The sequence below is a fragment of the Danio rerio genome, chromosome 21 (assembly GCF_049306965.1).
Source record: "Danio rerio strain Tuebingen ecotype United States chromosome 21, GRCz12tu, whole genome shotgun sequence".
Classification (NCBI taxonomy): Eukaryota; Metazoa; Chordata; class Actinopteri; order Cypriniformes; family Danionidae; genus Danio; species Danio rerio.
The window spans coordinates 17,578,069-17,595,542 of record NC_133196.1 but is presented as its reverse complement, the minus strand read 5'-3'; the positions used below and the strand labels follow the sequence as shown (position 1 = coordinate 17,595,542).

The following is a 17,474-nucleotide window of genomic DNA, read 5'->3' as shown; positions in this document are numbered from 1 at the left end:
GTAATGCAAAATAATTTTACCCAAATGAAATTTAAGCAAAAACAACGAAAAACGAGATCAAAGGAAAAAGCGCTCTCTCCCACTTTTATTATTGTTTGCAAATGTCATTTTTATTTCTGAAAACTTAATTTTCCATTTGCAGTTCTTTATTTTCGTCAGCAAAATTAACGTTTAATTTCTCCAAAAATAATTTTTGCTTTGCCACTATTGGAGATTTGCATTTATTTATTTACTATTAATAAATACTATTACTATATTTATTTACTAATCAATATTTTATTTTTTGTTTGCAAAACTTTCTTGTATTTTGCAAGTATATATGACTATATAAGTATATATGCCCTAGACTTACTCCATAGTTATTTTAGGATCATATATAACGTAAAGCCGTTGCAGCATCTCAAAACAAAAATGATTGATTAACGAGACATCATTCTTTTGAGGTTTAATGAAGTAATAAAATAATTCAGTTAGAGTCTGTAAATCTTTTTAAATGGTTCATTAAATTAATGAATCATGAGAATCAAATGACAGTCCAATTACTCTTGAGTTTATGTGGGTGTCTTTAACATCAACAACTCATATTATTGCACTGATTTTGTTGTCCTTTTTAAAAGCAGACATGCCCATTTATTATTATTATTTGCCTTCCCTGTTTAAATGATTAGTTGCGCTGTATTTGTTTTAGCATAGTTACTGACTAACATTCAGGAGGTGTTTTACTAGTATTTCTCTATCGGTTTCCACGGATCTCCCTGCACATTCAGTGTTGGGTTGTTTTGTTCTGGTCCAGGAAAAGTCTTTGGCCTGCTCTGTTAATTTGCTTTGCTCTGCAGATGTGCACATCAGATGGTTTGAATTAAATGCTAGATTGCTCTCACAAGGTCAGCTATATGAGAACTCAGAATACCTCTCTGTTTGCCTCTGGAGCTGAGAAAGAAAGACATGTGAAAGTACAAAAAAAATGGTTCTTCTCCTTAAGAAACCTCATTTCTACAGTTCCTCACAGCATTTTTCCTTTTCTTTTTTTAAAACTTAAGCACTGCCAAAAAAAGCCACAAATATCTCATCATATCCAATGGCAAAAAAACTAAAATAAATTCATTTATGAAAGAAATCCAGACATTTAAACAAAAGCCAGTCATGTTTCTGTCAGGCCTGTCACAATAATAAATATATCGACTTATCATGCAATACTTGGTGATGACCTTAATCGTTTTTACCTTTGCAATATGTATTTACAAATTTACAAATAACGTTGACATTTACATTCTACTTCACTGGTGTCAACGTTTATATTTGGACTTATACCTAATAGGATATATAATAGGACATTTACCTTTTTAACATCAAAATATACAATCTAAACAACCTTAAGAATGTGAAGTATTTTAAAGTGTTTTTGGATATTTGCATTATTATGCTTTAGTGTAATCATTATATAATCAGTGGCATAAATTGATCTTAAAATGACAATAACATCGCTTATCTAACAATTTCTGTGACAATATATCGTACAACAAAAAAATCCTCATTGTGACGGGCCTAGTTTCTGTGGCATTTATACTTTCAGTAATGAGAAGGAAGTTTTAAAGCTGTAAAGAGTGAAAATCAGTATTAGCTGATGATATTATTATTATACAGTTTTATGTCATATTATTTTATTTTTTATGAATTTCTTGTAAAAAAAAAAAAACTGAATGCATCAGTGTTTAAAAAAAGACAGTAAACACAAAATAGATGTAACTAATAGTTTCAGAAATCTTTAAGAAGCCACATGACATAATTTTAAAGGTCACTGCTAAGATACTACATCTTAGCATGGTTTAATGTGGGCCCTAATTAGAATGGATAAACTGAATAAAAACTGAGTTGGTTTTATAATGTCAAAGTTTAAGTTTTAGGTGAATAAATATAAAGTAATGCTGGAGATTAAATCAATTTGACATATGGTCTGGTGTAAATTTGTAAATTACCATATCCATCACAAAGAAATTCTAGTCTTTATTACAACTCCTTGAGTAAAACAAGGCTTATAAGAAAATGTTTAGAGAAATAATTTTGCCGTTTACGTTGAGAAAGCTAAAAAGTACACATTGTTCAATGTAAATCAAGTTTCATCATTTTAATCACTCTTTTTTGATTTCTGACATTTATTTAAACCATTAAAATTGATCCTAGAAACATCATATAAGACAAACATTGAATCCAGAAATAAAATATGAAATTTGCTAAATATTACACTAATATTTTAGTACATAATATTCTAGTACTAATATTCTATATTAGAATTGTAGCACTGTTTTCTCTCCGTATATTAATGAATTTAATAAGCCTCTTCTGTTGCTGAGCTGACCCAGGCTGAAGACCTCAAATGTATGTCAGACATGCTTCAAAATCAGTTATAAACACAAACCCTTAATAACCAAATCTGTCCAAATGTTAATGCAAAGTATGAGATTTACAGCTTTACAGTAACCAACTACTGTACCCAAATTGCAAGTCATCATGAATGCATATTGAAAACTCTCATTTCCCTTTTTCCTCTTCTCTTTTAGGCCCTTGTTATTTTTAGTTTGGCACTTGTGGGTCATGGAGCAGCAGAGCTGGGGGTTTCAGCTGATCACCAGAACCGCACAGCCAGACAGATGACCTGCTTAGAGAACCATGAATATCCTCACAACGGATTCTGCTGCAAAAACTGTGAAGCTGGTAAGTCACAGTGAACATCCATCCCTAAAGTTCCTTTGCATCCGTGAGAACTTCCCTTGTAAAATGGCAGTATTGTAAACACAAATTACTCAACTGGCTTAAAGCAAGTAAATTTAAGTAAATTAAAATGATAGGCTTTTTTCAAGATGTTTAAAAGGGCTCTCCAGGATTTTTCAATGAATTGCTGACAAACATCCATCAGTGATGCTATTAGGAGTTGAAGATTTGAACAGAAACAGCATTGCTTTTTTTCAGAGAATGAAACTTCTCTACTTAAAACTCAAAAATTTTCTTTGCGAAATGCTGGTTCCTTATACAGCCATGTCTCCTGAGAGGTATTGTATGCTTTGGGTGGTAAAAGGAGGTGTTTGTGTGGTCTGGAATGGGTGTTAAGTGATCTAGAATGGCAGGAATGGAGGTCTGTGTTTTGCTCTTTGCAAACTTGACGCATATTTAAAACAGAGCAGCTAAACATCTTATCTAATTGATGTATTCAATTGTTTTTAATTGTATACTTCTCAATGAAATGTTTCTGCCATGGAAATAGCCTTTGTTGCTGACAAGGCATTAAAAAAAATCATCATCATCAAAATATAGCAGTTTAATTCACCAAATACACTAATGGAAATAAAGTATCAAAAATGTTGAATTGAGAAATACAATGTTGGAAATTATACAATATGTGAACTGAAAATTAAATGACAATATGAAAAATATTTGCATGGTAAATTAATGACATTCACAGGAAATCTTCTCTGTAGTCAACATTATGTAAAACAATAGATATGAAAAAATGTTATGTATGAAATATATGTAAAATATATAATGTATGATGATAATACACTGAAAATTGTGTACAATTTAAACAATTTAAAACAACTGAAAAAACAAACCCTAAACCTTCTAACAGCAATGAAAACTTCATTATTGTTGGGTTAAGTTTTTCATATAAGAAATGTTTAATATTTGAGTTCTAGATGAAGTGTTTTACAAAAACTGAAAATTCCATGACTAATCTTCGACTCAATATAGCTTTCTGCAGTCTTAATAGTAACATTACTTTTTAAATGGATCCAGTTCTGAAGTAGAAATAATTTCCCTTTCTGCCTTGATTTACCTTTAGTCATTAAGCAGACGATTTTGTCCAAAGCGGCTTATAATTGTGGAGGCATTCAGCGATTCAACAAGAAAAGGCAATACACACAAGTAGTGCTAATTATGGCCCATTTCCACTGAGTGGTACAGTATGGTACGGTTCGGTACGAGTTACCTTTGTCAGCCTTGTGTCTCCACTGTCAAAGGGTTCCAATGGTACCCTTCTGGTGAGCGTGGTGTTCGACAGAAAGTTGCAGTCGACGTCAATCTCGCTTGAACTTCACATATCATATGAGAAGCTTCTTACTAAACAAATGCTTTATATACATAAATTGTTATGTATAAATAAATGGTAATTACTAACCTTTCTATGAACAGGATTTGATTGTAACTGCAAATCAAAGATAATGCAAAATAGCCTACTGTGACTTCTTTGATTGTATATAAAATAAAAAACATTAAAACATTTAAAAACACATACAGAGACTTGCAGTCTCTGAAATGTTACCAATTACAAATAAAAAATACCCAAAACATGCTCCTTTGTTTTTTTTTTGTGCTTCGCTCTCGCGTTTGTCTACTTCTGAAAGGATCGGATGTCAGAAGCACTTCAGTAATCATACACAAGTTTTCATTATCAGCTCAAAAAGTTCGTTATTTAAAATAAAGAAGCACTGCGAGCGATCGTGTGCTTTCTGGAGAAAGTGAAACTGCTCGTGCTTTAGACGGCCTTGCAACAACAACAGGACAACATGGTTTATTTTGGCTTTGTGGCTGTTCATTAAGATGACGACAAGATTTGTTTGAGCTCGGGTCAACCATGTCTCATTATTATATGTATATATTATAACGATGTGATGTCTCGGCTGTGTATTTAAAAATGGTGCTTCCTTTGTTTTCATTCTCTTGCTTGTACATGACGTTTCTCTGTAAACCAATAGCGTTTAGCTATGCGTCTCGCTCTGCCTTTTGGTACCCTTTTATTGTGCTAGGTACCCTTTGGAAAATGGGCATAAAAGTGTACCGACCAGTACCATACCACTCAGCGGAAACGGGCCATTATACAAAGGAACAGGTAGTGCTCAGAGAATCAAGTGCTATAGTGTAAGGGGAGTTTTTTTTTTATTACTTTCTTTTTTTAAAAGAGAAGAGTGTTTCAACAGGTGGTTTGTCAAGCCCACTCAGCTGTGTGAGGCACGCTCAATGTGTTGAAATTAAATGTCTGTCCTGACATGTTTTGTGTAACACATCTTCTCCTCCACTTGCAGGCACTTATGTGAAAGAGAAGTGTACCAGTGGCCAGGTCATGGGCAAATGCTCGCCCTGTGAGAAGGGCACGTATGCAGAGCACCCTACTGGCATGGAGCAGTGTCTGCAATGCAGCCAGTGCCACAGAGGTAACAATTACACTTTAGTTTGCCTCAATATCACAACCAAATGTTTGTAAAAGACCAGATCAGATCTTCCTCTTAAGGTTGTTTAAAGCAAGTCCTCAGGTCAGGTCTGTGACTGGCACTCTGAGACACCGAGACCTCAAGCTTCTGCTATTGTAATTGATTGTTGAGTTTTCCAGTAGACGGCCATCTGTAGTCTGCACTACCTCTCCAGAGAAGCAGATCACTGAGGAATGTAACTTTTATACATCTCGGATGAATAATGGAACACACATGGTCCTCCACATGCTGAGAAGGAAATAACACACCACACGTATCGCCGACAAGTTCTGGACAAACAATTAACTTCTGAATCTTCAGTCGGAAAGTAGAAAATTAGACAAAAACCTTAGTAAAATCTCTGATTATTCTGGCATCTTTGGAAATTCAGACTCTCCTTGGAGCAAGATGAAAAAATGTGCCACATACTGTGATCCGCAAGTGAGACGGAACATCTAAAGCACATTGAACCCATCACAGAATTCCGTAAAGCTATTTAGCCTGTCTGTGGATCCTATGAAGTCCAAGCCATCCATTAAACTGCTGTTTATTTTGATTGGACAGCCGCGCTCACCGTTTATTAAACCATTTGATTTACCTAAACACTCTTTCCCACAAGACCCTGCTGCTTGTTCAGATCCAAATGCGGTTGTAAACACTACATAGTCGTATAAACAAAATCTCGCTCGTCTATTTAGACAATAAGCCTCCCATAGGACTCGCATGAAGACGGGGACATAAGCGGGCCCCCATGAATAGAGCAGAGTCTAGTGTTTCCTGTGCAGGACACCTCGCTTTTGGGAATTTGATCTCCTAAAGTTACGCGTCCTGGGTGTGGCTCCGCTCCTGTGTTCTTTAACTAGCCATTTGTGTGTGCATGAATGACTGATCTGTCCTCTAGTTTGTGCGCCCCTTTGTGTCTGTTGTCCGGGATTGTGTGTATGCGTGTGTTTTAGGATGATGCAGGGTGTGCCTGTATCATGTGGCGTCTTATTCGGTATCTATTTTGCGCAATCAATCACTCCCAGGTTAGACCTTCTGCTTTGCTGAGTCACGAGGGTGTGCTGATTGAGACTTTCATTGCAGTTCGGCTGTTCTCAGAGATTTTTTTTTTTGGCGTATGAAATGTAAAGTGAATTGAGAGTGAAACTGGATTTGTATTTCAGCGTATTTCTGAAGCAGAGTTTTGAATCGAATCTGGATTTATCCTGAAATTATTTCTCATATAACATGTGGAAGCATTCTTGACTGAACCTAATAATGTGGTATATGCACATTTCAGTCAGCCTGCCCCAGGGCTTCCAGTTAATTGTCATCCCATACAAAATCACCACGTTTAAGATCTGATTTCTTTAAAACACAGCCATCTTCACAGCCTGGCTGTGATGTAATCTAATGTGTGTATCAGACCAAACAAGAAGCACAGCATTATATTATATTTTTCTGCGCCATGTCTTTAAAATATGGAAATTAATTTTACCCCAGTATTTTTAATGGAATTTCTGTGCTAACCTTCTGGTATTCTGGTATTATTATTGGTCTTTCGTCTCTTATTATGCTTTAATAACAAATGAATGCTTAAGTCTATTTAACTGAATGTATTGTAATTACATTACAACATCGATGCTGTAAAAGGAACCTTATGTAATGAAAAATATAACATATAAAATATATAATAAATAAAAAACATAAAGCTTTCTCCGAAAGCTCACCATTGGCTGAAAAACACTAGCTGTGCATATAGCCCATTAGGTTTACACCTTAAATGTGTTATCTAAAACTGATATCAGTTATAACAGATTGTGTTTAAATCTGTATTGAATCTTGATTTATCCAGTTCTTAGCTTACAGACTTATTTCTTCCATGCAGGGCTGCACAATAAATCATTTCAGCATCGATATCGCAATGTGCACATTCACTATATATATTCAATGTTGAGTCAAAATTATAGTTGACTAGGAGCTATAGAATTTTATTTAATTACTGTATGTATACAGTATCTATACAATGTTTGGGCAAAAAAAAAAATTTAAGTGCTTCTAGTCCAATATCTACATTACTTGATCTAAGTATTTTTAGATATTAGGAACAGAAATGAAACAAAGCAAAGTAAGAAAAGCTTTTTTTTTTTTTTGCATTGTGATAAATAAATTTCTGTATCTGACTCCTGTTAGACTCTCCAGAAAACCGTCAATTAGTGCTATTCAAAATATTTTGTGAAACCGTATTCATATGGCAATATTTATCGAAGAAATATAAAATATCACAAAATCAGTATTTTTCCAATATTATGCAGCACTACTTCCATGTGTGTTAACTGTTTGCTGAAACATGACTTCAATCATTTACACTTTGAGGCATTATTCGTATAAGATCTGGACTGAATCTGAATCCAGTGTAATTCTAATCATCCAGTTCACACTTACAATGTGTGTTAAGATCAGCTATTACAGCTGTCTGTAGCAAGTATTAGTTTTAACAGATACAGTAAATCATTCTCACTGAATTTGAATTAAACAAATAAGTCTTGATCAGTCTAGATTTAACGTATTTGAATTATTTGCTGAGATAAAAATGACTTGCATGAATTATTTATGGGCAGCATGGTGGCACAATGGGTAGCACAATTGCCTCGCAGCAAGAAGGTCACTGGGTTGAGCCCCAGCTGGGTCAGTTGGCATTTCTGTGTGGAGTTTGCATGTTCTCCCTGTGTTCGCGTGGATTTCCTCTGGGTGCTCCAGTTTCCCCCACAGTCCAAAGACAAGTGGTATAGGTGAATTGGATTTATTAAATTATTTGTAGTGTATGTTTGTATGCAAGACTGTGTGAGTGTTTCCGAGAGTTGGGTTCGGCTGGAAGGGTATCCAAGGCGTAAAACATGTGCTGGATAAGTTGACGGTTCATTCCGCTGTGGCAGCCACTGATGAATAAAGAAACTAAGCCAAAAAGAAAATGTATGAATTAATGAATGAATTATTTACTCTTTGAATCATTAGTCTCTTTAAATCTGAACTGATTCTGAATGGATTCAGTTCACACTTCAGAGTGCATGTTAAGACTTTCATAAGTCAGCTGTTCTTTATGGAAAATATTAGCTGTAAAGGATTGATCCAGAACACTGTTCGGAGTCCTATTTGTAAAATGTGCATTAGCTGTTTGCTGAGACACAATTGACTTGTATAATTTGAGTAGTGGATTTGTATAGTGGATTCTCTATTCATGCATCCTTTCCTTACTTTCCTTTCCTTTTTCCTCTCATTTCAGATCAGACTGTGGTTGCAGAATGCACCAGCACAAGCAACACTAAGTGTGATTGCAAATTTGGCACCTTCTGTCTGCCGGATGAACCATGTGAAGTGTGCAAGAAATGCACCAAGTGAGTTCCTATTTTCTTCTGCAATGTGCTCTTTCCATTTGTTTTTTTTTTCTGCGGCACAACACCCTGATGAAAGCAAACAGTCCCGACACTCCCACCCTCTATTCTCTTAACCTTTCGGCTTCTGCTTTAGATCAGCACATCCACTGAGTCAGATCCCTTTCTCACTGATTCAGTCTCTCCACCTTTAAGCCCTTAGGCTTTCACTGTTCTATTCAGAATGACAATCATTTACGGACACCTATTTTAAGCCTTCGCCTTCACACCTTTTCTAAAAGGCCTATTTTTTGACCATGGTTTTGCAGGTGCAAAGCTGATGAGGAAGAAGTGAGCCGGTGCACTCCCACATCCAATACAAAGTGCAGGAGACGCCCCTCTCACCCGACAGAAGGCCCGACAGAAAAACCATCAGCCTCAAATAGCACTGGCACTATATGTAAGGCAAACACATGCACACAATAGCCTGAAAGTCACTTGATATCAAATAATATCTTTGTTGTATAATTATGGATTAAAGGAAAAGTAAATTCAATCTTCTCTTTTTTTTTTTTTTTTTTTTTTTTTTTTTTTAGTTCTCATTGTGTCGATTCTGATTCTACTGGTCATATGCGCGATAGTCTGTGCAGTATTGTTTTTGAAGAGACGGCGAAGACAACAAAGTGGTATGTCAGAAATCATTCTCTTGACTCTTTGTATTAACAGATTTTTTTCTGCAAACTGATGACATTTCTTCCAAATTTAAAAGAAAAATGTCATTTAGAGCAGTGCTTCTCAACCACGTTACTGGAGGACCACCAACTCTGCACATTTTCCATATCTCCTCAACCAAACACATCTGAGGCACATTATCAGCTCATTACCTAAGTCTTTAAGACCTGTAAAGTGTATGACAGAAAAGGAGACATCCAAAACATGCAGTTTTGGTGGTTCTCCAGGAAAGTGGTTAAGAAACACTGATTTAGAGCATACAATGGTATTCGGGAAAAAGGTGATTTTAAAGTTTATATGTATTTTTAGACAACACAATGTCAGTGTTTTACCTTCAAATGGGTTTAAAAAAACTTATTTGGTGAAATAACATCACTTTTCAGTCAAGGTTTTAAATAAAACCTTGTTATTTTGATAAATTGTCATTTACTGACAACGAATGCTCTAAATTACATTTTTTTAAAATGTGAAATTTGGAATAAATTTCAGATTTTTATTCAGATACAATAAAAATTATTTAATTTTACTCAAACCCATAAATAATAAATTCTAAGAAATATATAAGATATATGAGCAAGTAGCAGTGCAATTTGGCTGTATATCAGTGTCCCACCAGTGACGATATACAGCCACTTAGCTCTGCTACAATTGTTATAATGCGTTTATACACCAGTTTGACAGCATAATTTCAGTCTCAGAACCCTTTTGTAAGAAGAACTACTTTCTTCCGCCATTCCTTCTCATCTGCAGCTGACGTCAGAACAGCAGGAACCATTGCTCATTCACTAACGTCATTTTAGAGCTAGTGTTTGAATGATTCTTTAGCGTAATGTCTAAAGTGATGATAAAAAGGTGATTATGCCCACATTTTAAGATTATAAGGCTGAACAGCATGAAAGCCGTCAGTCTATAGAGATTTCCCAGTATTTCTCTGTTGCAATCGGGAGATCATAATATTACTATGGTATAAATACAGCACTACAACATACAAAAGAGAGATTTTGACTAAAAGTAATTTACCTGTTTAATACTAATTTGATCAGCTGTAGTTTATGCTACTTTCTCTTAGGGCCTATTATGCGGTGTCTGTTGTCATCTTATGGATGAACATCGTTAACTTTGTTTGCTCAAAGACAGGCTAATGGCTGCCAGAAATTATACATATTTTAAAATAGGCACTATTCTTATAAATAAACTGCATAGTTGCTATCTAAACAACTACAATATCAACTAAAATGCCTCAAAAGTACATTATGTTTTCCAACAGCAGCAATGTTTGTCAAACTGTAGAACGTCTTCTGCTTGTTGCTGTATATGGGCGGAGTAATACACAAGGGTGAAGGGTTAAGTGGCTGTACAAGTGCTGTTATTTGCAGAATATCACATGGCTATCAGCCAATCAGATTCAAGAACCAGACAGAACTATTGTGTGTTTGTGTATATACGATATATATCAATATATATATATATATATATATATATATATATATATATATATATATATATATATATATATATATATATATATATATATATATATATATATTCAATTTCATATTTATCGCTATTGAAACTGCTTCAAAACTGACGTTTTTGCTGGCAACTTTATTTCAGAGACTGATGGTAATCTGGAGGAAGTGAAGGTTCCTATTGTAAGTATCTGTTGACTTTTTAATGTTTTATTGAGTTTTGGTTCATGATTGTTTACACTATACTGTTAATATTAAAATAAATTCATTATTTTTTGAGCTGATTATTCATTTAATAATAATAATATTTTTAATTATTTTATTTTTAATGATTTAAACTCCTAGTTTAATTAGCTTGTTAACATTATTCAGGATGAGTGTCCAAGATCAGAAGAGGAGCAAGAGAACAGCCGAAATGCAGGACTGGAGAAAGAGGAGGAGCACCGGCCAGAGTCCCGGCCACTCTTAACACAAGAAACACAGGAAACAATCAGCAAGAGCATCCCAGTGGAGGATGAGGATCGAGGACTGGGAGACAGCCTGCCAAACACAACCAGCTCTTCCCAAACCAGTCTATCGGCACTCCCTCAAATCATTGGGGATTCACCGCGATCCAGCCCCCCGGCCCAGAGACCGACCGACAGAGATCAGACTGAATCATGGCCACGGGTTAGTGAGAATAACATCTACCCCACAGTTTTCACACTGCACAATGCCTGAAACAACAGGATAGTGCTGTGAAATGTGTGGACGTATTCTTGTATGCAAGTAGAAGTCTTTTTTATTGAAAATGGTACTGGTAAATACATTCACAGCTTTACTAAGCCTAGCTTTTATTCTTCTTTTATAGGAAGACGATCCTCCCAGAAAACTCCTCCCTTTGCTCGGTAAGATATTGCTTTGTGAAACAGCATTTGTTGTTTTAACATTTAAAATTGATCTTGATCACTAGCACAATATGACAATAAAACAGTTTAAGTGGTTCAATAACTGGGTCAAAGGGCACTACAAACAAAGGCTCTGAATCATTTTAAAATTAAATGAAGTTAATTTGATTGTGGAACCGGTAAAAAAACAGATAAGATGCACTACCATTCAAAAGGTTTATGTCTTAGGAAAAAACCAAAAGCAAGGCATAATTTTTTCATTTTAAAAATACAAATATATACAGTAATATTTTGAAATGTTTGTACAATTTTAAGTGCACGTTTTCTAGTTTATTATGTATTTAATTTTTGTAATGAACTTCTGCAATCGTTCTAATGTCATGGACTTATTATCATTATTAGTACAATGGAAATGGTTGTCCTGGAATCCGTTTCCCAAACAACGACATAACTCGTGGCTGAACTATTATAGTACAATGCATCGTTTGGGAAAAGAACAATGTAGTGATGAGTGTTAAAACCATAGTTGCTCTGTCACAGAGCCATCATTTGAACCACATTAGTTGTAATGTAAAACGCCCATAATGACGCTCTAAACAGGGTGGAGTATCTACTTCTTTCGAGAAAAAAATAATTAAATTATTAAATTATGCAAATTATTTTGTTTTACACGCACACACTTTTTAATGAAAATCCAATACTAGTTTAAGTAAAAACATGCACTAGTTTTCCATATTAATTGAAATATGTAAATGGCACATATGGGGCCTGTGTTTCCTTTACAAATATTATTGAGAATATTTAGTATTCTATTCTAAAACAAAAAAAACACTTAGCTAACACATATTCTAATCTCATATTTAAAAAGTATCCTACTTAATAATAATTTTTATTATCACTAATTTATTATTATTATTGTTATTATTATTATTAATAGTAGAATATTGTTTATAAATTTTTTTATCATTCACACACACATACACTACGATCAATTTAGTTTATTCAAGTCACGTATATCGCATGTCTTTGGACTGTGGGGGAAACCGGAGCACCAGGAGGAAACCCACACGAACAATGAGAGAACATGACAACTCCACACAGAAATGCCAGCTGACCCAACCGGGACTCGAACCAGCGACCTTCATGCTGTGAGGTGACAGTGCTAACCACTGAGCCACCGTGTCACCTTAAACCTAAAACTAATTCAATCAATTCTGATTTATTTCATGTGTTCTCACTGAATAAGCATATCATTTATTTCAGAAAGCAATCTTTGGAAAGGTTGTGTACAACTGAAAAATTATTTTTACAAATATAATTACATACTGTATTACTTCTGACCAATTTAATGCATCCTTATTTTAAAAAGGGGTGTTTTTGTTCACAAAAATGTATTTTGAATGGTAGCATACAGTACTAAATTAAATCTAAGAAAAATATTAAATGAATATATATTTATTTCCAAAAATACACAGTAAACAATATATTTATTAAAAACATTCATATTATTATTTTATTATAAAAACACATTCAACAAGAAACCTATTTGATTAACATGTCATTTTAATAAAAACCAAATATTTAATAAAAATGAGATGTATACATATTTCAAATCAATTCTGTATTATTTATTATCAATTGTCTGCATCTTTACGTAATGTATAATCTACTTTTAAACTTTTTTGTTATTTATTATTTTTTTCCTATTATGTCTGACCCGGATTAAATCTTACTTCTTAGGTGAAGAGGAATCTCTGAGCAAGAGCTTTGACCTGTTTGACTCTCTGGACGTGCGGTACCACAACAAGTTCTTCCGCAGCATCGGCGTGAGCGACAACTCCATCAAGCTGGCCGAAACCCAGCAGCCCATGGACAAAGTCTACGACCTCTTGCGGGTATGGATGCAGAAAGAAGGCCTGCGGGCAAACATTAACACGTTACTACAAGCACTGCTGGACCTAGACCAGCGCTATTCAGCAGAACACATCGCCTCTAAGGCTGTGGAAAGAGGCTACTACAAATACGAGTGATGCCTCTATAAAGACTGCAAGACGTTATCATGGAGAGGTGTTGATTCAGTTTGAATTCTCCCCTGTTGGGCATGAACTGAATGGAGATTTGGCAGAATCACCCTCTCTGTAGCGCCCACAGTGGGTTTACAAGCCAACACTGGACCCTTTTTAAAAGGATTTACACTGGCTATCAGCAGAGGGCGCTGTTTTCCCTCTCTATAGTGCATTGTGGTGTTACTTCATGCACTGGCCTCAGGCTTTCAGGTTGGTCTAAAGCCTGCATATAGATGTTTTTAAACCTTTGGTTTCACCAAATGTTCAAACTTAAACAAGCGTTATGTAGTTTTAGTGAATATCCTCACACTACAATTTGTCGTATTTCAGCCTCTGCTACAAACCTGGTTACAAATAAGCCTCAAGATAGGAGTTGGTTTGGATTTCAGACGAACTGTTTTGTCAACAGTTTAGAGTTTCAATTGAAGTTCAGAACATTCATTTTCTGGTCGGGTTGTTACAGAATATTTTTGATTTCAGTCTATTTTTTTTGTTTGTTTGTTTTTTCTTCCCTTTCTTTGGTGCATGGCGGAAATGTTTTCGTCTGTTCGATGTTTCCTGCCTTTTCCATTTTTGTTTGTTTATTTAAATAAGTGATGTATTTATTTTGTATGGTGTAATTACGTATTATTTATACCTGTTACCAATATTCGCCCGCAGTAAGTGTTCGGAAACTTTTTGTTTTTGTTTTGTTTGTTTTTTCATGACTGAGATGCTGAATTTTCCGGCCCTTTCACGAACCCCATTTCGCTTCGTTTCTGCGTTTACTACAGACGCATAATTTCTTCTTATTTGAATCGCAAGACACGTCCTTGGCTGTTGAACGTTCACAGCGAACGATGTTGAATATGTTCTGAAAACATTAAGAGAAGTACCACGGTCAGTATCTCTTGGACGCTGCTTCCACAAGGTTGAATTGATGTCGAGATTATGGAGGCATTTGAAAATCTGTTTTTATATGCAGTAGTGCACAGGTACGTGTTTCTAAATAGATCAAAGATGAAGGAAATTTATGCTCCTCCAGAAACTACTTACAGTTTAATTACATTTGTTTAGTATGTATATAGTCGTCAAGAATTCTATTAAACGAAACTAATAGATATATATTTATGCAAGCCCTAAGAGCACAATGCAATGAAGTACTGCCTGAAAAAACACAGAAGGAACAAACTTAAATGATTTCAACGAACAAGCTTTAGGGATGTTTAGGGCTTAAATTCATTTTCGTATTCGTAAATGAACTGTGACATCTGACTCGGCTGAATAGCTATGTTAGCTGGATGTGTTTTCAGAACACAGATCTGAAATCAGCTTTACCTTAATGAACATTTTTCTTAATGTGGAGCAAAAAAAAAGAGCTGAAGTCAGATCAGAACAAAATGGTTCTTCCTCCTTCCAGCTTTGTTTAATTTTGAGAGTTGTCGTACAGTGCAGGCACTGCCACCTTTTGACAAAGAGTTGAATAGCCAGAGAAAAAAAACCTGCATCAATTTCAAGGGACTTTTTTTCACATCTTAAACGGGCTTCTGCATCTTTCATCATTTGCACTGAGTTAAACATGGAGTGTCTCTACAGATGCAGGTGCAGGAGTTTTTACCTCTAATTCAGTGCCATTGGTTTTTATACAGTTTTGTTAGTTTTATATTGACTCCACATTGTTCCTGCTTAGACGCCTCTAACACAGATGCATGTGTCATTTCTTGCTCATTCTAAGCTTTATTCTCCACGGTATCACTCAGAGTACACGTTTTGTATGTTTTATTTCCCCTTAGACAATTGTTTGCTCGTTTAAGAATGTATGTTTGCTGTTGCAAAGCTGTTTGTAGAAAGTTTTTGTTTTAAAATTACAAAAAATAAATAAAAAAAATACCAAAACAACTCGTTACGTTGTTGTTTCTCCTTTAGAATCAAAGAAATAAGTATTTTCTACTTCAGATTTTATTTATCTTTTTCACAAATTGTGTTATGGTGATAAGATTTAATTATACATTCATTCATTCATTTTATTTTTGGCTTTGTCCTTTTATTAATCAGAGGTCATCAGGCCATTGGTGGACTGAACCACCAACTTTCCAGCATATGTTTTAGGCAGCGGATGTCCTTTCAACTGCAACCCAATACTGGGAAACACCCATACACTCTTGCATTTACACACATACACTATGGCCAATTTAGCTTATCCAATTCACCTATAGCGCATGTCTTTGGTCTGTAGGGGAAACCGGAGCACCCAGAAGGATACCCAAGTGAACTAGAGGAGAACATGCACACTATATACAGAAATGGCAACTGACACTGACCCAGCTGGGACTTGAACCAGTGAACCTTCTTGCTGTGAGGCGACAGTGCTAACCACTAAGCCACCATTTCACCTAAATAACTTAGTATTATTAATGGCCATTTAAATAATGTTAGAATTTTATGATTGTTTTTACAAATATATTATAATTTGTTTATATAAAAATTATATATATATATATATATATATATATATATATATATATATATATATATATATATATATATATATATATATATATATATATATATATATATATATATATATAAATATATATATATATATAATTGTATATAAACAAATTATAATATATTTGTAAAAGCAATCATAAAATTCTAACATTATTTAAATGTCTATATATATATATATATATATATATATATATATATATATATATGTGTGTGTGTGTGTGTGTGTATACATATACATATACACACATGTATATAAATTTATATGTATATGTGTGTGTTTGTGTTGCTAATAGAGAATAGCTAAAATCTGTACACTTTGTTAAAATATGGATATATATTATATACAGCACTATACTGTTATATACACATTATATACAGCACAAAATGGAAGAATGGTATCAAAGGCTTACGTTCATTCTTCTGACTGCTGAATTTTTTATTAACATTTATTTTTATTAACAATTATTTTTAAATTAACATTTTCATAATGTACATTTATGTTTAAAACCTAATGTACCATAATGTTTCATAATGTACCAAAGTACACCCAGGCTTTAAAAATGGCTTTAAAAATGGTAATTGATTATTTATTATTTTAATATTTATCTCATTCTACTTACTTGATTTGGCTGAGATCAAGAGGTCACCTTGTAAAATGTTTAATATAAAATCAAATTGAAGGCAATGATTACAAAATCAGTGAATGTAATCTAATATATATATATATATATATATATATATATATATATATATATATATATATATATATATATATATATATATATATATATATATATATATATGTATATATATATATATGTATGTAGCTGAGTCAGAATATGATATTTAACAGAGCAAGGAAATTAAAAAAATAATATATATATATATATATATATATATATATATATATATATATATATATATATATATATATATATATATATATATATATATATACACACACACACATACAGTGGTTAACTCATCTAGGCTGTTACTTCATTTCATGTTACAATAGAAACAATCTTTTAAAAATTTATTCAAACACACACACTTATATAATAATAATAATAATAATAATAATAATAATAATAATGATACGAGTTGAGGTATCAGGTTGCCACAAATTTTTTTTTTTTTTTTTTTTTACCAGACATGCAGTGACTCCAGGTCATCTGAAATTGAAAAAATGCCTGTAGCAAAATGAATGAGTATAAATCTGGTATAAATGCATGTT

General features: G+C 33.8%; 1 protein-coding gene across 1 annotated transcript in view; it reads left to right on the top strand.

Moving 5' to 3' along the window:
- The window catches only part of tnfrsfa (tumor necrosis factor receptor superfamily, member a), a 47,386-nt gene extending 33,287 nt beyond the window's left edge, over positions 1-14,099 (top strand). The window contains 9 exon segments of the mRNA NM_131840.2: positions 2,559-2,712; positions 5,076-5,204; positions 8,506-8,617; positions 8,923-9,053; positions 9,190-9,279; positions 10,940-10,977; positions 11,167-11,463; positions 11,645-11,681; positions 13,422-14,099. Coding sequence (NP_571915.2) covers positions 2,559-2,712; positions 5,076-5,204; positions 8,506-8,617; positions 8,923-9,053; positions 9,190-9,279; positions 10,940-10,977; positions 11,167-11,463; positions 11,645-11,681; positions 13,422-13,711 — 1,278 coding nt within the window. The 3' untranslated portion in view covers positions 13,712-14,099.
- Positions 14,100-17,474: the final 3,375 nt, after the last annotated feature.